The 21,179-nt window shown below is 52.3% G+C and overlaps 1 protein-coding gene across 1 annotated transcript in view; it reads right to left on the bottom strand.

The window, feature by feature from the left end:
- Window positions 1-21,179, bottom strand: part of PCNX2 (pecanex 2) — a 194,302-nt gene that overhangs the window by 50,077 nt on the left and 123,046 nt on the right. Inside the window, exons 22-23 of the mRNA XM_016195999.2 lie at window positions 15,658-15,766; window positions 10,141-10,270 (exon numbers count right to left, since the gene is read on the bottom strand). Of these exons, the coding sequence (XP_016051485.2) occupies window positions 10,141-10,270; window positions 15,658-15,766 (239 nt within the window). The remainder of the gene's footprint in view (window positions 1-10,140; window positions 10,271-15,657; window positions 15,767-21,179) is intronic.

Genomic DNA, 21,179 nt, shown 5'->3' with positions numbered 1-21,179 from the left:
GTTTTCTGAGTGCATAAAAGGGCAACCAAACACAGAACAGAGCTGTGGGTGGGAAATTAAAATACACAGCCGGATCTGCTCCTGCCCACTGCTTAACCCAGCAGAGACTCGCTCCAGCCCGGGGCAGGCAGTCACTCAGGGGACGAAGGAACGACTCCAGGTGAATGAAAAATTATCTTGGTATCACTACATCGGTCCATCTGGGTATAGACATTTTTTTAATGGGGAAAAAGAAATCGTATTTTTTCATCCTGACAATGATTTTCAAAATGATTTTTCAAATCCTAAAGTAGATTGTGCTGAACCTTGACTCCAGGCCCAGCTCATGCATGTCTCCCAGGTGTCCTTCTTTCGCCCCAGCTTTCCCCCAAATGGGTCCTTTGACAGCAGTGAGACACCTTCTAGAAGTTCCCCACGTGGCTCTAGAGAGCTAGGATTCTATCATTTCGGATTTCTCTTAAAATTAGGCTTTCAAAAAACTTCATTTTCTACCCAATTTTCTTTAAAATTCACTAAGAACTTTCTTTCCTTCCTTTCCCCCCAAACTCTAAGTAACCTCTCTCCAAAGCCTCCCTGTCTCTAGGAAGAAAAGCCCCAACTATGCAACCTCCAGCACAAATAAGCTTTTTAATGTAACATAGTAAGACATAGCAAAATAGAAAAGGAATGTAATACAGTCAATTATCCTTATTTTTATTAGGTAATTTTTTTCCCTAATTCTCCTGTATGTGACTGTTTCCCTATTTCTGGTCATTTTTATTTAAAGACCCTTGCAGGGGAGCCTCAGCCTACTTCTTCGTGTCCACAGAGGGCAAACAGAGATCCAGGCGTGACGGGCGGCGCTGATGGATGTTTCCAGAGCGACGGGAAAGCAAGCCCGGCCTCCTATTTCCCATAATGTACCCATTTCACCGGTCCGTCAAGACCACTGGGCGCCGCGAAGCAGCACCACATGCAAGGCCTGGGCAACGCTTCGCTTCCGCAAAGCCGGGTTAGAGTCAGTCTTGGGAAGATGCTCGGGAAACAAGGCAAAAGGAGCCGCGCCTGGTCTCCAGAATGCTGGGGGGAGATTTCTAACCGGGAGCCTCAATGCAGAAGCCCCGGACCCAAGTGGCCTCCCCAGCCGACGCCGTCAGTGACGGGAGTGTGGCCAGGCGCATGCCCGCTGAGCGTGCCCATCACGGGGAAGACCCGTCCAAGCGCCTCCATGTGCCCGACAAATGCCCAGCACATGTGCCCGCGAGCTGCACAGTGAACGGGTTCGAGACAGCGCAGAGTTAACAGCTGACGATTTCCTGCCTCCCGTGTTTGGCATAAACCAGTCCCATCACCGACCGACCCTTCCCTGAAGCTGGGGCAGCTGGGGACCCTCCTCGCCGGCCTCCCGCTGAGCCGGGCTCGCACGCGGCCCCCCCCCCCCAGCGCCCCATCAGCTTGACTCAGGCACAGAGCCGCGCTCCTGGGTGACCGGCCCTTGGAGGCAGCAGCGTGACAGCCGGGCAGGTGCGCGGGCGGAGCCCTTCCTGCAGGTGCAGGCCGGTCACCACCTGCACTCTCAGTCCCCCGACTGCTCTGCGGGGCGTGGCAGCCCCGGGGAAACGGCGCACCGGGCGCAATGAACGCGCGCAAACCAGCGCTGCTGAAACAGTCAGGGCACTGGGGTCCCGCCAAAGCGCCATCCTTCAGCGATAGGTTGTCACAGTCGCTCGTCACCACGCCTGAAGCGCCACGCCTCTCCCCTGGGGACGCACGTGTGGGCGCTTCCTCATCTGTCACCAAGGCAGCGGACGGGACCAAGCTCATCATTTAGTTTCTCAGGCATAACTGCGCCCGCCCGGACCTGGGATTCCAGCTGAAGAAACCCACGGCCGAGCGGGACCGTGGAGGAAGGGGCCAGAGAGGGGGGCAGGCTCGAACTCCCGCTCCGCTGCTCGACCCTGCAGGTACGACGGGACGGACACTGGGCGCCTTCTCGGCATTCTACACTGTTTACACCCACCGAGGCCCTGGTGACAAAGGTCTCACCTCTCTGCTGTCAAAAAGGTATGAGGACCCAGCCGGCGCGGCTCAGCATCGACCTAGGATCCAGGCGATCGGGGTTCGATTCCCGGTCAGGGCACAGGCCCGGGTTGCAGGCTCCATCCCCAGTGGGGGCCTGCAGGAGGCAGCCGACCAGTGACTCCCTCATCATTGATGTTTCCATCTCTTTCCCTCCCTCTCCCTTCCTCTCTCTGAAATCAATAAAAATATATATATATTTTAAAAGGTTTGGGGGAGGATCCCCTGAGTAAAAGCCATCACCTGCTTTTAATAGTTTTTTTTTTTTTTTTTTTCCAAGGGACAGAAAACCCAGCTGGAAATGGCTTAAGCAAACTGTGGAATCCACTGGCTCCCCAGCTGAAAGGGGGCTAGGGTGGTGTCATCAAAACCATTCTCCATGTCCCTCGGCTCCACCTTCCTCTGTGTTTGCGGCAGTTCTCACCTTGTAGGGACAAGAAGGCTGCCAGCAGCATCAGGCTTGCGTCCCATGCCTCCAAGTCCAGGGGGAAAGAGAGGGTCCTCTTCTCGTGCAGGTCCTGCACCCCAAAGTCCCAAGCAGAAGCAACAGGGCTCCAGGACTCGGGGCTTCACACCTTGTCTTTCTGTGAGGTGGCCCTTTCGGCCGCAGGCTCACCTGCTTGTCCGTCTCTTGCTTGCCTGTGGCATAACGTCCAGGACACTTTTCACGCAGAGCTAAGTTTTACTGGAGCGGGATGAGGGACGAGGCGGGCGCCCAGCACCGTAGGCCTGCGGTCGGCCCGCGTGTCCCAGCGGCTTGGCTGAGGTTCACCGACGTCAGCTCTCGAGCTACGCTGGCCCCCAGGCCGTCCTGCCAGCCCGTTTCACCAGGCGTAACCAGGAACGATTCTTGCTGGTGCAGCTTTACTTCTGTTTCTTTGGGAAGTTCAAGGCTTGGTTCGTATTCCTACCCTGGCTGTGCCTGTAAGACCCAGGACCGCTGCCATCCAGCCTGACGTGGGCTTGGGTAGCTAAGCCCTGCCAACCCCTGGACACCTCCCTTTTACCAGTAGACAAGCACACAGTCTCCAAGTGACTCCCAAGAACTTTTAAACCACCCAGAACTCTCACATTCATACATGCGTCCAAACCGCTCTGTGTCCCGTCTGGGGGGGATCCCCCAAGACCTGCCATTGGCTTCTAGGAAAAGTGAGGGCCTTTCCCGATCCCTTTCACAGGTGGCTCTGGACGCGCTGGAGGCAGCAGGCCACACCCGAAGGGATGCCCCTTACTCCTCTAGCTGGCGTCCGGAGCTGCTGGGACCTGGGCTGGGCTACAGCACACAACCTGGGCCTCGAGAGGGAGGCGGCCCTGAGACCTGGCCCCCTGGCTCGGGGACACCGGGAGGCACCAGGAAGTCCCCGTAGGAACTGGGGAAGACACACGTGAGAGCAGATGGCTTGTCCAGATCTCGCGAATGGCCCCTCCTCAAGCCCCCCGACAGCCTGGAGAGGGGCCCCGTCCTTTTGAGCCACGGGCCTCCTGTGGTCCAGCTGCGGCCGTGTGGAAGCTCGGCCTCGTGGCTCTAAGAACGGCCCTGGTGGGCCGTGTTGGTTCTGACCTTCCAGAGGTCCGACGTGAGGTTTGGAACCAATGCCTGCTTCTGAGGAGCATTTTGAGGTGACAGGGACAGTCTGTCTCAGCAGCCCCGGCACTTTCCTGGTCCCTGGAGGGGCTGCAGAGAGTGTCCCTCGGGGACTGAAGGAAGCCACTCTGGTACCTGGCTTGGGCCCCGGGCTGTGGACACCTTCCCTTCCAGAAAGGCTCCTACGAAGGCACCTCTATTTCTAGTCCTGAGCAGATGCTTTAACCGGCATCACTCACGTGTGTGTACACGTGTGTCAGGGGGTGGAGGGGGGCTCTGAGAGGCCCTGAGACGTAATGAGAGGGGCTCGGGGTTGAAGACCAGACCTGGGTTAGTATCTTGGCTCAGCCGTGGACTTGTTCTGTGACCTTGGCAAAGTTATTTAACTTCCCTGAATTTTCTTTTCCTGGTCTGTAAAAAGAAAATATGAAATCCTACATCCAGAGTGGGTGCGGGGACAAGAATGAATATATCTGAGGTCAGCAGGTGTTCAGCAGACACAGAGAGCAGAGGCTCATGACTGTGACCCCCACGGCGGCTGCCTCGCTCCCACACCTTTGTCATCGTCATTATTGATAACATAGCGACGCCAACACACTCCTGGGGGTGGGTCACAGCCCGAACAGCCCGGGGCATCAGGTGAAGGAGCTCGTGACTGTTCTCTCTAATCTAAGTATGTCCTGGTACTTGGCACCAATTCCCAAATAAACTAGGGGGTAAATCGAAAGTTGAACACTATAAATCCCTCCGCTGCATAACTGCACATTTTAATTATAGTGTTGATTTCACTATTAACTCATATGCCATAGTTGCTTCCTGCTTTGTACCTAAGAAAAAACTGCCTTTAGAGAAGCTCAATGCTTTAAGCAGATTTCACAGGCCATGATTTTAACAGCGCAGTGGGTAGAGGACAGCCAGAGAAGTCCTCTCCACTCCTAAAAGGTAAAAACTAATGTGAGGTGAGCTCTCTGGCTGCCTCACCAAGTCGGGCACCAGGCTCTGGCCGGTTTATCATCACCGATAGATCCCGAGGGAAGGCCAGGTAGTGACAGGCACCCCCACCTGCAGGTGCACATGCGAGGGGCTGGACAGAGGAGGGAAGACACTGAACTCGGCCTTGATCGCCAGGAATGTGCAGTTAAAGCCATAAGTTGAGAGTTGATAGAGGAACGGTAAATTTCTGCTTTTCAGTAAAACACACACACACGAGGCTGGAATGGTGAAAACTTGGCTTGGCCGCACTTTGATAATAATTGAGAGGTTTTAGGTTTTAAGAGGCACGAATGAGAACAGGGCATCTGGCTCCAAGAACGTCACAGGTCCCTCTGCTGTTGCTGACATCTGGAGCGGTTCAGGAAGGGGGGGGGGTCTGCCCAGCAAACATCTGGATGAGGGCAGCTCGGACGCCCAAGGTCTAGGCCACGTTACACAAGGACAATTAGGGCCGTTGAGCCTCAGGGAGAGAGAGAGAAGGGGAGGCGAGCTGCCTTCAAGCTTGGGGGGTCGCTTCAAGGGTGGATTGTGTCCGAGCCAAGAGGACGCTGGTTGCTGATCACCAGGATCAGCAGGTGTATCCAGTGACTGTGGAGTCCAAGTGACACCACAAGGAGCAGATTTAGCTCTGTGAAGAGCCCACCATGTGGCAGACAAAGCTCACCAGGCCGCCCAGTGAGGGGCAGGGGCCGGAGGTACATGGGGGCAGGGGCGGGGGCTTCTGTTACTCCGAGGGTCCATCTAGCCTCGGTCCTAGATTACAAACCCGCGAAGGGGCTGGGAAACAACACAGTACGACTGATGCGAACCCACTGAGACCAGCTGAAATCTTCTGGTCACGTATTTTCTTGTATGATAAACCACAAAACCGTGGGGCCTCAGAGAGCCTGCCTTCCCTCGAAGGCCCTGTGATACTCGCAGAGCGGACCCGGTGCTGCGACCAGTGAGACTCAAAATAAGCACAGTGCCTGGGCCGGGAGACTCACAGCACGGGCCTGGGGGGTCGCTGGCGGACATGACTGTGTCCGGCCATCCAGAACGGGTTTCACGCAGGTTGCGAGAATACGTAACACATGTCCAGACATCACTGGATTAGAAGGCGAATGAGAGGAGATAGAAATACAGGGAAAGAGAACAAAGTGGGGGAGATTCGGACAGGAGCGCTGTGCAGAGGCATGGCTGCCTCTCCCGGCGCTGATGGCTCTGGGACGCACAGCGACACTATGCACCCATTTCACAGACGAGTTCACGGAGGCTCACGGGCTCAGTAATTTCCCAAAGTCAAACACCTAACCGCACAAACGGGCTGGGGTTTCGATCAGGTCTGACTGGCCACAGGGCTCGCCTTTCGGATGAACCGCCGTCGCTCAGGAAACCTGAGGAGGAAGCACTGACGGTCTTCCTGCCGTCGGTCGGGGGTGGGACCGAGGGCTCCGCATGCAGCCCAGAGACACAGGCTGATTCCTCTGGTCAGCGCCTGGCCCGGGGCCCTCAGAGATGCTCGGCGTGTATCTGCTGACGGGATGATGCCCGAAGCGATTTAGCGTCTTAAAAACAACCTGGAGAACGAGGCAGAGACTGTGAAAGCTGCTCTTGCCTTTCAGGCGGCTGCCCTGTGTCTTCTTACAGCAACGGTGCTGTAGACTTTACAAAGTCAATGTCAGCGGAACTTCCATTCTTTAGGGCCGAAGACAGTTACCTCCTTCGGAAGCAAGACATCGTCCGGGGTTCCAGGGACATGAGTCAAATACTTTCTAACCTCAACATGTGTTTCATCTTAATGACAAAGTTTGGTTATTTAGTGACTGTTTATATGTAAAGGGAAGGACGATGAATAATAACATCGGAACGTGATTCTAAAGCTCTTTAAAGCGCTCGGACACCAGGGGTTTATAAACAAGGGCACTGTCTGCAGCGCGTTCGCTCTCGCCGCCTGTGAGTTAACGGGGCACCGGGCAGAGCTCGTCAAGGCGGAGCTTAAAGCCCTCACTTGTCAGGAGAACATCGGCTTAACTGAACTTCCTAACAATGGCGAACGAAACCCAGCCTGAGATTCCCTTCCCGTCTACACAATACTGTTGGACTCAATTCATTTAAGAAACAGTTATAGAACACCTACTATGTGCACGCTCAGAGGCACAAAGGTGAGAAATAAGCCCAGGCCTGGAGGCAAGTACCGTCTCCACCCAACCCTGGGGAGAATTCGCTGATGGCCACAGAGCAAAATTATTTTCCAAAGGTGACTCCAATGGTCCCTCTCCACCTGCAAGTCCCCTGAACCTCACCTCTCATCCATCAGGAGGTGCAGTATAACTTCTCCCTCTGCCCGTGGGGGGTGTGGGTGGGATGAGTTGGAGGCAGGGCGCATCCAGAAACACCCACAGAACGCGTGTGATACCAAACAGCGCCGAGTGAGAGAGGCCGGGAGGCGAGACCCAGACCGAGGAGGGTCCACGTCTGTGCTGTCCAATCTGGCAGCCCCTGGGCTGCTGAGGCAGGACATAGCCTGGCCCCACGAGAGCACTAGACAGCAGGTCAGTTAGGGGGGAGATGACACGTGTGTCGTCTGCCCCAGGGAGGAGCAGCTCCGGGGAACCGGAAAGCCTGCAGATTTTGACAGCCCACGCTGGGAAGCGACGGGCCCTGGTTATAGGTAGCTGCTGATTCACTTATCAGCTCCTCGGAGTATTAAGACGGTTTCATTGCAGTGGAGGGCTCACTGGAGGCCTGCAAAACCCAGAGCCAGCTTTCAAAGCCTGAAGGAAAAACCAGAGGACTGAAAAGGGAGGGAGACGGCGGGGAGGCCCAGGAGAGGGGACCACGTAAGTGTCCTCGCCACCCGTGGGCATGTGCTCGCAAGGCGCCAGAGGAGTCTTTCAGCCGACCTTTTAAAGTGATGGGACAACTAGTGAACAATTGAAAAGAATCAATGACAGTAACCAACTGCTTCTTTGCATCAAACTGAAATAAAGGTGGTGAGGCCAGCTACTCAGTCTCAAGTAAGCACAGCAAAAGTTACTGCATTTGAAATAAAACAGTTTGAGACAGAACGAGCCTTCCAGAGCCTTCTCGGGCATCCAGATGAGATTTCCTGCCGTTCCTTCCCTGGTACCCAACCCTCCCGGGCTCTGGATTCCATCCTGATCTAAGCAGAGGGGACTCTGTATTCCCATGCTTAACACAGGTGACAGCAGGCCTTCCGCTGACTGCGTTCAGGAACGTCCCCCCTCAGTGGACTAAACATTTTGTCCACCTTGGCTCCTTTGTTGAGACCTGGTCACGGCTGGACACACCCACAGCCACCCACCCACGGACAGGCCGCCCAGAGGGGGCCCCTCCCACACGGAACAGGCGGCTCCACCGAGGCCCACAGCAGAGCCGACTCTCCGTGAGGCTGAGTGAAGAAACAGGCCCTGCCCTGGAAGCCGACGCCAAGTGCCCACAGCCACGCGGAGTCCGCCCTGCAGCGCGGGCTGGGCTCGGGGAGGGGCTGAGCCGGGGGCACGTCCCGAGCTGCAGATGCGCAGGCGCCTCCCTACAGCAAACCTCCCACAAAACCCTTCCCTTCCCTTCTACCCGGGCAGCTAAACCCTCCCCAGCTCAGCGGGGATGTGCGTTGCTTATGCCAAGTCCTCCTGGGCCAGAAAGACCTGTTCCCAACCCGTCTGAGAACAGGGGACAGAGCCCGGCTGGCGTGGCCCAGCGGTTGAGCATCGACCTAGGATCCAGGCGATCAGGGTTCGATTCCCGGTCAGGGCACATGCCCGGGTTGTGGGCTCGATCCCCAGTGGGGGGCATGCAGGAGGCAGCCGATCAATGACTCTCTCATCATCGATGTTTCTCTCTCTCCCTCCCTCTCCTTTCCTCTCTCTGAAATCAATAAAGAAGAAAAAAAGAAAAAAAAGAGAACAGGGGACAGAGAAATCTACTGTATTGTGTATCGAGCTAAAATACCAAGCACTTTCCCACTGCTAAGAGCCGACGCCACTCGTCCTGTTTACAGCGTTTGCACCGTCCAGAGGCCTGGTGTTCCGAGCTCCAAAAGGCCCCCAAACTGTTTCTCCCGACAGAGCTTAAAGACAGGCCAGCGCTGGCAGTTCACTATCATCCTCTGGCTCAGGAAACATGCATGAGGTCCCTTTAGACAAACGCAGAGGGGACTCTTCTTTATGTGTAAAATTCAAGACAAATTCCCTTGTCCTGCAAAACGCCCACCACTCCGAGAATATCAGGGACCTGCCAGGAACACGGGGCCCCCGACCTCCTTGCGGTCCCAGCACTGGTTGCCATGGCATTCTGGTTTGGGTCCCTTTCCCACGGCCCCCTACATGTGAGCTCGCAGGGATGGGATGGACACAGTCATGACGACAGCTGTCAGCTGCGCCACATGGGGACAGAGGCTCCTATGCAGAGGTCAGGGTGGAATCGGGCCACCGCAGGCTCACGTGGCATTTCCTTTGTGCCAGACCCTGGTCCAGGCACTTTACTTATATGAACTCACACCCTCCCCTATTGTTGGCCCATTTTACAGAAGAGGATTGCGAAGCCTGAGGTGACCCAGCATTGAGTGGTAGTGGTGAGGTGTGAGCCCGGGGGCTGGTGGCCCTATTGTCTGTCCCAGAACGACGCTCATTTTACAACCACATAAACCATCCGATGGAGAAACAGAGTCACAGGTGTCCCGACATAATGCTGGCTTCTGTGCGACATAAGGGCACACTGTAAAGGGCCAGAGTCATGCAAAATGGGGACGTCCTACCGGAGATGGACTTGGGTCTCTGGCCCTGCACAGGCATGGCCAGAGACTCAGGGCCAAGGCAATCGGAGAGGGGGTCCTGCCCTGCACACGAGCGACGCCCCGGCCTCAGTGGAACCTGCAGCTGCTCTCAGACCCCTCCCCGCACATTATTTAAAGTTCTTGAAAGTCACATAGTGAACACTCCTCTCCTCATCTCCCCTTAAGAAACGGCTGCCCCGCTCCACCCGTCCACCTGAGGAGCCGTCCGGTGTCCAGTCCAAAGGGTCAAGACGACGCACACAAACCCCGTCCCACCAGTTAGTGGTGCTCAGAAAAGCGCTGCTCTTGGTGGAGCTGCGGCGATGCGTGCACACAAGTACACAAGCACGTGACACGTCTGGCATGCTCCCCGAGGGAACTTGTGCCATCCAGGGGCTGTCCCTGCACATCGGATGGCATGACAATGGCCTCAGACCACCTTCCCCGGAGGCAGCGACACACATTCACAGGGAAACTCTCCTCCACGCTGGCGAGACCTGGGAGCTCCCAGCGGCAGACGTGCCATCAGCCGTGTTTCACCAGGAGCCCCAGAGCCCCTGTGCTGAGTGAGCCCCTGGGCTGGGGAGCCACCTGCTAGACACATGCTTAACCCCCACCCACCCAGCAGAGCAAAGCAAGGGCCCCCGACCTGGGCGAAGAGGAAGGTTGGGGCCTCCTGAAGCACAAATCTTAGCGCAGCAAGTCAGCAGCAAGTTTAGCGTCTTACTTGTAGCTTTTTTCCCAGAACTTCACTGGCCTGACATAGGACGTGATGAAAATGACGCTGCCGAGAAATGGGCTCAGTGGTGTAGAAAAGATCGCCGTGGCAACCGTCTGGAAGAAAAGTATGGCAGAATCTGGGAGATTTGAGTTAAGGCAAAAAATTGTTTCATGGTTCTATTTCTAAATATCATTTAAGATCTTGACTAGTTCACATGGAAGCCATTTTCTCACCCAGGAAAGGCGGGCGTGCAGGTGCCCTCTCTACGTGCATATTTGGAATAAAACTTCCAGGGGCATCCTGAAAGGCCTCACCACCACGATGTCCAGCAATTCTCATAAAATCCCCAGCAGCCTTGGCATGATTCATGACCAAGATTTACTATCTCGGGTTTGAAAACAATGATGTCTTTTTTACTAAGATATCATTAGCTGAACAAAACACATGGTGGTACATTTACTAAAGTACTAAGTAGCTTTATAAATAATTAAAATTAAATTATACCTTCTAAAATAAGTAAATAGCATTGTTTGGGAAGGTAGCATCTCTGTTTCTCAAAGAACCTTTCCCCACTATTCAAAAATATATGTTCTTTATTATCAATTGAACTCATATGGTCATGTCCAGGTTACAAGCTAGAAACGTGACAGGAAGACACAGCCTGCTGTGGGGTGTCATGTCACTGCACTCTCTGTGGGTTTCTCACTTACTGGCGTGTCTCACTTTTACGCATCTTGGTTGACCAGAAACACAACTATTCAATATTAAAACTAGTACAGCTGTAACTTTTGGCTTAAGCCCGATTGGTCTCTGGAAATCTGGAGGAGGTGCCAGAAGGGCTGGTCCCTCCCCAGTCCCACTCCATCATCAGCGAACTTCTTCCAGATGCCAACTGGAAGCAAGAGGGAGGGCGGGACCTGTGGTTGGAGGAGAAAGAGATGGCAGAGGTCGAGGGGACCAGGCTGCCCAGGCCTTCCCCAGGCATGCTGCCCTTGTCCCAGGGCTGAGGGTTTGCCACAGGCCTGACGTGACCTCCTCCAAGGCTACGCCACCCACCTGCAAGGGGACACGTGCCTCTTTCTCGCTGACGTGCAAATGGAGGTCTCATTTCTTTAGCCCAAGTTCAAAACGTTAAAGGGCAGTGCCTGGCACGGAGAGGAAGACGCTGTCTCATTACCGATCGGAAGACAGAAGTAACCCGGGCTCCAAGGTGCCTTTCACGCCTTGTCCGCGGCTTGGCTCAGGTGATGTGATGGGGATCGGGGGGCGGGTCCTTCTGAGTCCCACTTACAAACACAGAGAAGGCGTGAGCCTGTGCTGGGAGGCACCTCCCCACGCGTTTTCCTAGACGGAAGCTCGGGGTTTTGCTTCAGGCCTTAACTGTGTCTTTATTTTTGCCTTCCTGTAAACACCCTCAGGAGTGAAAAGACAGATCCTCCATTAAGAATCCATTCTGGTGTTGAACTGTTTGGGTATAAAAAATACCTCTATTGTGCTACGATTTAAATCCAGTTCCTTTTGTTTCGACCTGGGTTCACACGGAGGACTGCGGAACAGCATGCTACCGCGGTATCTGTTATCGCCCATCAGCTTCCTGCTCATCTGAAAGCTAAAAATATCTAATACCCGGGTCACAAACACTCCAAATCAATGACGCCCCGTGTCCCTGGAAGAAAAGGGAACCACATGGAAGATGTCATTGAGTAAAGGGACTGAAAAAATGTGATAAGGCAAGGTGGGGTGACAGAGGGGTTCCCTAGTGGGAGGAGGGGCGCGTCACACCCCCAGGTGACAGGGGGCGCTGTGGGGCTTGCAGGGAACCAAAGCTGAGTAGAGCCTGGGCTGGGGCTGGGGCTGGGCAGGACGCTGAGGAGCTGGCATCGCTCTTCTCAGTTTCCAACATTTCCCCAAAGATGATGTTGTCCATTTTATGGTGCCAGGAACAATTACCCAGAAATTAAGGAGTAAGTGAGGAAAGTAGTGTTAAGCTATAAATAAAGTTCGTTGGAAAGGAAAGGAAAGGAAAGGAAAGGAAAGGAAAGGAAAGGAAAGGAAAGGAAAGGAAAGGAAAGGAAAGGAAAGGAAAGGAAAGGAAAGGAAAGGAAAGGAAAGGAAAGGAAAGGAAAGGAAAGGAAAGGAAAGGAAAGGAAAGGAAATTTCACAGGTCAGAGGCAGGGCAGAAGAGAATAGATGGCCTCAGGGGTTATTTTATTTGAGGACAATAAATAAATACAGCACACTTGGGGAAATATGTAAGACTGACCATCATCACTAAGGCAGTGCCGAGGAACAGGGACCTGAGACAGCAGCCTCTTTATGTCCTACCATGAGAGCCAGGAGGCAACCTAACGGGTCCACGGCAACACCTTTCAAAACTTCCTTGTGTCTCAGTACATTTAAAATGACAACATCAATGCCAATACTTAGAGTTAAAAAAAAAAAAAATCAGAAGCTCAAAAGGAATAGAAAGCAGCCACCCCAGTATACACCCTCGGCAGAGGTGATGTGGCTGAGTCTGTCTGATTGTTAGAAGACAACGGTCTTGCATCGTCTCTACACGTATGAAAAGGGTGAACACCGGCGTCTTTCCCTGGGGGTTAGCAGCTCGGAAACTGACAGGCTACCGAGGGAGGGAACATGCTAGAACTGGAAAAAGCAAATTACTACACAGCGCCCTGCTGGCCGGAAAGCTAATTCAGTTCCAAAGCGGAACAAGTTAGTCCCCTCTCAATGCCAGAATGGACCCACAGCTTCTTAATAGAGCGATAAAATAATTAACTTTTCAAAATTGCTCAAGATCCAGGGCTGGCATTTAGGAATCTGATAGCTTTGTCTTGATGGCCTATTTATCCAGGTTCCTAAACCATTTATCCCACTGTATCCTGCTGGATATGACGCTGGATTCCAAACAGCAATATCTACCCTTGCAGCTGGTCAAGGGTCGGGAGGTGTCCTTGGATAATGGGAGGGGAGCTGAAGGCCTGTCAGCCGCCCATGGCTGCAGTGGCCGTCAATCAGTTGCGGTGGCCGTCACACTGCTGGAGTGACTGTCAATCAGCTGCATGGTCCCTCTGACGGGAGGAAGTGGATGTCACCAAAGAGTTAGTTTTAGGAACAGTGCAGGGAATGTTCCAAACAGAACCACCAAACGCCAACAGGACCTACAGCTCCATGCATTTAATTTCTTAAGAGAGTGAGTCCACCCATCAGGAAATCTTAGATTTAACAAGCGCCTGTGCCGCCCGAGATGCAGGCTAGTGCTGCTTTTATTTAGGAAACACTAGACGCCTGTGTGAGAGCGCCCGGCACACATAGGGGGCCGGTAATCGGAGTTATGTCTCCCAGGCTGGTCTTAATTCAGCTGTGACACTATGAGGAGTAATTCTCATCACCGAAGTCTCCTAACAAGGAATAAATAACCACAGGAAGTGCTACAGATTGACCTGCAACCAAAGGGAGGATGAAAGTGAGAATCATAACTTCAGGTTTTATTTATTTAGATACGTCTTTATGGATTTCAGAGAGGAAGGGAGAGGGAGAGAGAAAGAGAGACATCAATGTTGAGAGAGTCACTGATCGGCTGCCTCCTGCACACCCCCTGCTGGGGATCAAGCCCACAAACGGGGGGCATGTGCCCTGACCGGGGATCGGACAGTGACCTCCTGGTTCACAGGTTGATGAAAAACCACTGAGCCACACCGGTTAGGCATAGCTTCAGGTTTTAAATTCTTAGTGCAACCCCTCAACCCAAATGGGCACCAATCTAATAATTTTCATTTAATAAATGGGGTTTCGCCCGGCCGGACATGGCTCAGCGGTTGAGCGTCGACGTAGGATCCAGGAGATCGGGGTTTGATTCCCGGTCAGGGCACATGCCCGGGTTGCAGGCTCGAGCAATGACTCTCTCCTCATTGATGTTTCTATCTCTCTCTCCCTCTCCTTTCCTCGCTCTGAAATCAATAAAGATATATTTAAAAAATAAAAAATAAAATAAATAAATGGGGTTTAAATTCTAGACAGGATGCCTTAGACATAATTCAGAAATAAATAAAAATCAACTCTCTCTTTGCCTTTGTTTGAAAAGACTGTTAGAAAAACTGAAATTACTGGTGCTATAGAAAACGGATGCAGTTCAAGGAAAGGGCAGTGCACAAGCTCACTCTTTGGCCGCTTTTTTTCCTTAGCGTGTTCTGCCAAATAACCTTGGAAAAAGTTAGAAATATCAGTATGGGTATAAGAATAGAACATAGAACAATGGGCATTGTGAGGCCGGCTCTTGGTATGCTTTAAAAACGTTTTATTTTTAACAGATATAGCTGGAAGAGAGCATTAATTTTTTTTTTTTTTAAATCTAGACTATGGTATTACTTAATGATGACCCCAAGTATATTTCCATCCCTGTGCCCAAAGTTCAGGTCCCAGGGACTCCTTACAAATGTGTGGAAAAGAAGCTGAACAGTCCCCCAAACTAGCCAACAGCACCCACAATGCAATGCCAGGGCCTAGAACTGGGTCACACTCATCAGGGGGTGTGAACCACCTGGGAGGCTTGTGAAGAGGGGGATCCCAGGATCCACCCCCTGAAATGTGATGTTAAAAGTCTGTGCCAGGCTCAGGGATCTGTTTAGCAAACTGGTCCAGGGGTCCTGGTGCAGGTAGCCCTCAACCACATCCTGGGAAACAGAAGTTTAAAAAGTGTTAAATCCGAGGGAAGGAAAAGCTTTGAGGGCAGCAAATTGTAGGCCTGGCTCAAGGATATTTTTGTTTAATCTCCCTTCTCAAGATTGTTTTGTATTCCTCACTCTCCCCCCCCTTCCTATCGCCCCATACACACACTCTCGCTCCCCCCTCCCCAACACACACACACACTTTAGTGCATCAAAGTGATCTTTAGACGGAGCAGCTCACATTTGTTTTGAAGTAAATTAAAACTAATTCTCATGATGAAAACACTTAAAAATAGGAAGCCTAATGAACTACAAATGATAAAGCTAAGTTGCTCGGCTAATAGCAACTGCAAAACAAAACTACAAATTATGGTTTTAGTCTTCAAAGCATTGGAGTAATTCTGTTTGCACTTAATTCTGGGTTTTTTAATATTATTAAGTATATAGCAACCAAACTATATCATAATATGTTATAAAATCTGTAATAACATATTGACTACATCGACCCCACCCATAGTGTTTAAATATAGCAAATCGATTTTACACCCTTTTGCACAAGTCAATGGAATCATTTAAGCAGTAATTTTCCACTTAAAAGACAGGATCACTTAGTGCAGATCTGGGCATGGGAAATGGAAGAATCAGGAAAAAACAAAGTAACTCCTGAATATGCATAAGCAGGAGGAGGTCAGAATTAGGGACCATCTTTTACGGCTCCGTGGCCGGAAGGGACTCCAGAGTGCCTGCCCGTCCCCATTAAAATGTGATGGTAAAGACGCTAATGTCCTTTCCTTGCCGGGCCAGTGAAAAGCTTGCGTCCAAGAAATGGGGCTGAAAGCAGCAGCACAAAGGATACGAGGGATGGCGAAGAGCTGAGCAAACACGTGAAACGAGGAGCCCCACGCCATCTGCCAAGGAGCCACGTATGTCATGACGAACTGTAACTTCTGCAGCAGGTCCCCGAGCTGAAAGCAGAAGGAGAGAAAGACGGATCAGAGGTGACAAGCACAGTGCCAGTGGCGTCCTGGGAAGGTCGTCCGAAGCACACGGGTGTTACGGTGAGGAAAATGGGGGGCTCCTGCCGGCCTCTGATTGTACGTCCCTTTGTCCTATCCCCAGGCAGCTGCTTCAGGATGTTTTAAAACAGCCGCAAGGTGATCAGAACAAACCTGCGGTTTCATCCCACAGAATCGGTTATTTCAGCCAACGCACGGACAAGGCGCATGTTCGCGTTTCTTACAGAAACACCCCCGGCCCGGCCTCCCGCCTTCAAGTGGGTCACCTAGAGGGAGATTCACGCACACGTCTCATCACTGACGCTGTTCGGGTTTCCGTGTATTAGGTTCACCTTGGCTCTCCAGCTGCTCTTTTGGGAAAACGGCTCCATAGCACTGACTTACACGTCCCAAGTACTTTAGACACCAAGACAGGATGTGGCGATTGTCGCCTTCGCCAGACAAGCCAGCACGGGAAAAACTGAGCTCTGGGGAGAAGCAGGGGGTGGAGAGAAGAGACCTTTGTGGACTAAGAGTGAACAGCAGGGGCACGGCGCCCCGGGGCTTTCGCTGGAGACGCAGGTGTGAATGTGGGAAGGACGCAGAACAGGTGCCCTGGCGGAGGCCTCTGCCCCGTGGCGAGATCTAAGGGACGAGTCCCGGGTGCCGAAGTCCCCAGCTGCCACTTCCACGCGGAGCCAGCAGGTAGCCTTCCAGATGGCCCCCCAAACTCCACACACTCCCCATCCATTCGGAAAGGTCTGGACTGGAGGTCCCTACACTGGCAGCACGCGAGACAATAAATGCGGGCACCAAGGCCAGGGCCTGAGTGGGAAAACAACTCAGCATTCTTCCCCGGGCCAGCAGGTGATCCACGGGCCGTCAGAAGACCACGCGGGAAGAGGCGAAGGTGGGGGAGCAGCACCACCAGGGAGCTTTAAGGATCCGATAACAGCCCCCCCGGGAAAGGCCAGCCTTGTGGCTCGGGGACCGAGAGATGAGGTCCTCTGAACGGTTCCGCGCACGTGTAATGAGGCAACATGGGGTTAGCTAGACCCCTCCCCAGAGCTCTCTCTCACTTTCTTCCCATCCCAGGCTCACTAATATCCTGCCTTTAGAGAAAAACCGTAAAGTAGAATTAAACACCGTCGGGCCGGCCACACAAGCAGAGCCACAGATGAAAGGTCCCTCGCAGGCACAGCCACGTGGAATTCTTAGAAGGCGCAGGCATCTGGGTGTGTAAAGGGCCCAGGGGCCCACACGTGTCCACCAGGGGCTCTAGTCACACACAGACCTAGCGCTGAGGAATGAGAGGTGGAGAGAAGGGAGAAGGAGAGGGAGGGAGGGAAGGAAGGGGAGAGGGGAGGAGGGGAGAGGGGAGGGGGGGCAGGAAAGACAGAGAAAGGGCGGACAGAGGGAAGGTAAGAAACGGAGAGATGGTAAGGTTGGTCTCGAGAACTGAAGGGAATATGAATTCTGGGAAGGGAAGCCGCCGTTTGTTTTGCCAATGACTCCACTTCCCAGTCCTTTCAGAAGGGCCGCTCAGTTCTGGTCCTGGGTGGGTTTCGGCTCCTGGATCCATTCTGGACGGGACGCCAGGGCTCCCGGTGCCTTGAGAGTCTGACAACTGAGAGCACAGCAGTTTCCTCTGTTATGTCAGCTTGAGGTCACCTCTCTTAGGCTCAGGGAGAAACCAGTCTTCTCCCCAGCACTGAATTTTCTATCAGTCCACAGGGGCCTTGGACAGACGGAGAGACGGACGGTTCGAACACAGACGCAAACGCCTGACTCACTTCTGCTAAAAGAATTCTCCTAAAGGCCAATATCGTTTCCGTCCCTCCCCGCTGTTAGCCCAGCCGGAGGGGAGCATGCTAACTGCAAGAGGGAAGACACTCAAACACGTGCCTCCGCGGGACACCACAAGCCAGGTCCTGGGGGGCGGCGGCGGGCGCTCTTGCACGAACTTGCTCGAAACTCCACCAGGCAAAATACCTCTGGATTTGAAAGCTCCGGTCACACCACTAAGAACTCTTAGTCTATTTATTGAGAATTAACCTGTGACTCATGCCTGGGTGAAAACTGCAGGCATCAACAGCATTACCGTATGACGCGTGACCCCTCAAATACCCTAAAGATGAATCACAGGTCACGGAGACCTACTCCTGTTGGGATTTCAGGGCATGACAATGTCCTGCGAAGGTTTTAATCCACCTTCTGAAAGAGCCTGTAAGTGGGTCAGGCGTAGCAGGTACCATCAGCCCAGCAGCCCCAGGGACAGCCTCATCCGCAAGTTCAAAGCTCTAACAAGTCCCACTGTGCTGCGTTGTGATTAAATGAATCTATCACAATTATTTTTTGCTTAGCACAGCAGCTTCTATTTGCACACAAGCAAACCCAGCAATCGGAGACGTGCGCTCTCGCGCCTAATTGCAGCCAAGGCCCCAGGTAGCTCTGCTCTTTTCCTATGTCTCTCCGTGCCTTGTTTTTCTTCACAAACACTGCGAAGAATAAAACAGAAGCTTTGTAAGAGATTTTCAATATGCAGCTCCTGACACACACTCTGCTGCCCTGACCTGGGAGCAGCCAGCGCTCCTGAGCTCACGCATCTGGGATTCCTCCACAGCGGAGATTCACGCTCCGCCGCGAAGCCCGGCAGACAGCAGGCGCTGCAGACATGCCAGATGCCAACCCAGCGCAACGTCTGAGAGCCTGGGCTGCAGGGCCCGCTGCCCGGGTTTGAGCCCCAGCTGGCACCCATCACGGGATGGTCACAGCACTTCCTCACAGTGTTGTCTGAGGATTAAATGACGTTATCTTTGTTAAGGACATAGAACTGAGCCTGGCAAGTAAGTGCAATATAAGAGTTTGATGAATAAATATTAGGACAAGTCTTATTTTGAGGATGAACTTAGCTCACAATCAGGGAATTCTAGAGCCTCCTCTAAAACAACTGAAACTCTGCCCTGGCCGGTGTGGCTCAGTTGGCTGGGCATTGTCCTGTGCATTGAAGGGTTGCCAGTTCAATTCTGGGTCAGGGCACATGCCAGTGTGGGGCGTGCAGGGGGCAGCCGATCAAGGTTTTGCTCTCATATGGATGCTTCTCTCTCCCTCTCCCTCACTTTCTCTCAAAAAATCTTAAAAAAATGAAAACAATGAAACAACTGAAACTCACCAAATCCAGGTCCTCCTACTCCTCAAAGGAGGGAACCAGACTCAGAGAGGCTTAGCACAGGCAGGGAGTCACTGGCTCATGGGAAACCAGATTCTCCATCGGTGATAATTCCACCCTCAGCCTTTCCCACGTCTCCCGCAGGCCGTGAGCCTTTGTGAGGGACAGCAGCAGGAAAACTGCCCCAGGGAGGTGTCCTCCGCCTCGGCCTCCTGCTGACAGCAGGGACAGCAAGACAGGCGTGGACACGACAAACGGACCCCTGTCCAGGTGCAGCGGGGAAGGGCTCTGCTGGGCCCTGGAGCGCCCTTACGGCACAAACGCCACTGATCAGCGACAACGCCACCCTGCATCCTGGACACAGTCACGAGGCCCTCGGAAGGTCAGGCCAGTGGCCATCTGTGCTTTTTAACGCAAAGCTCCACGAAGACTGACATGGCTTCCGTGTTTTATTCCGAATGTGTGACCTGGGTTAGAAACCCTCGATTTCATTTTGCTTTTATACTCTGCGCTTCTCTTCAAGGGTAAAATCGGGTGAAAACATGAAAAATTTGTAACGTCAAAAAAGTAACGTGTAAGCACAAAAGGAAACCTGAATATCCATCACTCATTAGACGGGCATATGAAGACGCGCTTTATGTTGTGTATAAAATAGTGAAATGCTCTTGATAAGACTTAATAAACAACAGCACCAGCACCTTCCTCGGAAGCGCTGCCAAAGCAACGTGCCATTCCCCTGACGAGCTTTAAATAGAAGCCCAGTTAGACCAGCCAGGAACTTGCATCTTCTTAGACAGTTTGAGGCCTTTGCTTTTAGGAAGCTTACCTCATTCCTAACTTTCTGCCTTCCAGATCTGAAATCTCAGCCCTGCTAGAGCGTAACAAGCTTCGCAAGTTACCCAAGAACAGCTGTAGGAGAAAACAAAGTCATTTGGGCCTTTTCTGCTGAAAAAAATACAAACTATAAAAAGAGTTAAAGGAAGTCACAGTGCAGTAATTCTGGCTGTTTCCCAAAGGAAAACACCATAAATACTCTCATTTCAAGTGACCTATTTTGGAAAGATCTTTTCAATTAGGCATAGACGTGCTGCTATATCTCTGCTGTAGACAGGAAACACAACCTGCATAAATCCACAGCCGTCCTAACAGAGTGTCGCCAAATAAAGGTGACCCCAACACACTTCCTCCCTCAGACATCGGAAATGAGGCCGATGCCACCCTTCTCTTGGGGCTCCCGCCCCCAGTGAAATAACTCCCCGTTTACTGACTGTCCCCACATTGGGCCCTGTCTTGGGGAGCTGCGCATATACTATCCCACTTGATTCAAGTGCACCTTTCCCTCCCAACCCCAGTCCTCACCTCTCCTCCTGCTCCAGCTCATGAGTCTCCAGATTAGTTCTGTCACTTGCTTTTATTTTTGCATTTTGTTGTCAAATTCAGCTAGTTTCCTTCTCAGGAAGAATGCACCTCAGAAAACTTTACACAAAGCTTGTAATTACCAAGGCTTGAATTGGAAGGAACAAGGAAGCTTGAAAGGAAACTGGCTGCCAAGTTGAAGGTGAGCTGAATTCACAGGGGGAGGCGCTTGGAGGTCCAACAGGGAATGGTTAATAAATTCGGGTGTGGTTAAAGGCAGGAACAAAAGAATTGGGGGAAATTATCAGACTTTGTGAAGCAAAGGTAGTGATGTGGGGAGTAGAAAAATGTTCCAGAAGGAATGGGTAAAAATGGATTCACAGGCCTGGCCGGTGTGGCTCAGCAGTTGAGCACTGACCTAGGACCCAGGAGATCTTGTTTCCGTTCCCGGTCAGGGCACAGGCGCAGGTTGTGGGCTTGATCCCCAGTGGGGGGTGTGCAGGAGGCAGCCGATCAATGACTCTCTCATCATTGATGTTTCTCTCTCTCTCTCCCTCTCCTTTCCTCTCTCTGAAATCAATAAAAAAAAAAAAAAAATTAAAAAAAAAATGGATTCATTGTACTAAAGGACTAGAAACACAACATTCAGTTTCCAAAGCACTAGAGGGAAAGGGAATCAAAGTCCATTCTAGTCAATCAAAGGCAAGAAAGAAGTGGTGGGGGTGGGGAAACAAAGAAAATCATAAATATAGAACACAATATCATGATGGAAAAAACACATCAGTAATCACAGTAAGTGCAAACATAAAATCTGCCTGTTAAAATATACAAATTCCTAGTCTGTGTTAAAAGGAAAAG

This window comes from Miniopterus natalensis, chromosome 21, assembly GCF_054644295.1.
Source record: "Miniopterus natalensis isolate mMinNat1 chromosome 21, mMinNat1.hap1, whole genome shotgun sequence".
Classification (NCBI taxonomy): domain Eukaryota; kingdom Metazoa; phylum Chordata; class Mammalia; order Chiroptera; family Miniopteridae; genus Miniopterus; species Miniopterus natalensis.
The sequence above is the reverse complement of the archived record's forward strand: the minus strand, read 5'-3'. Positions and strand labels throughout refer to the sequence as shown.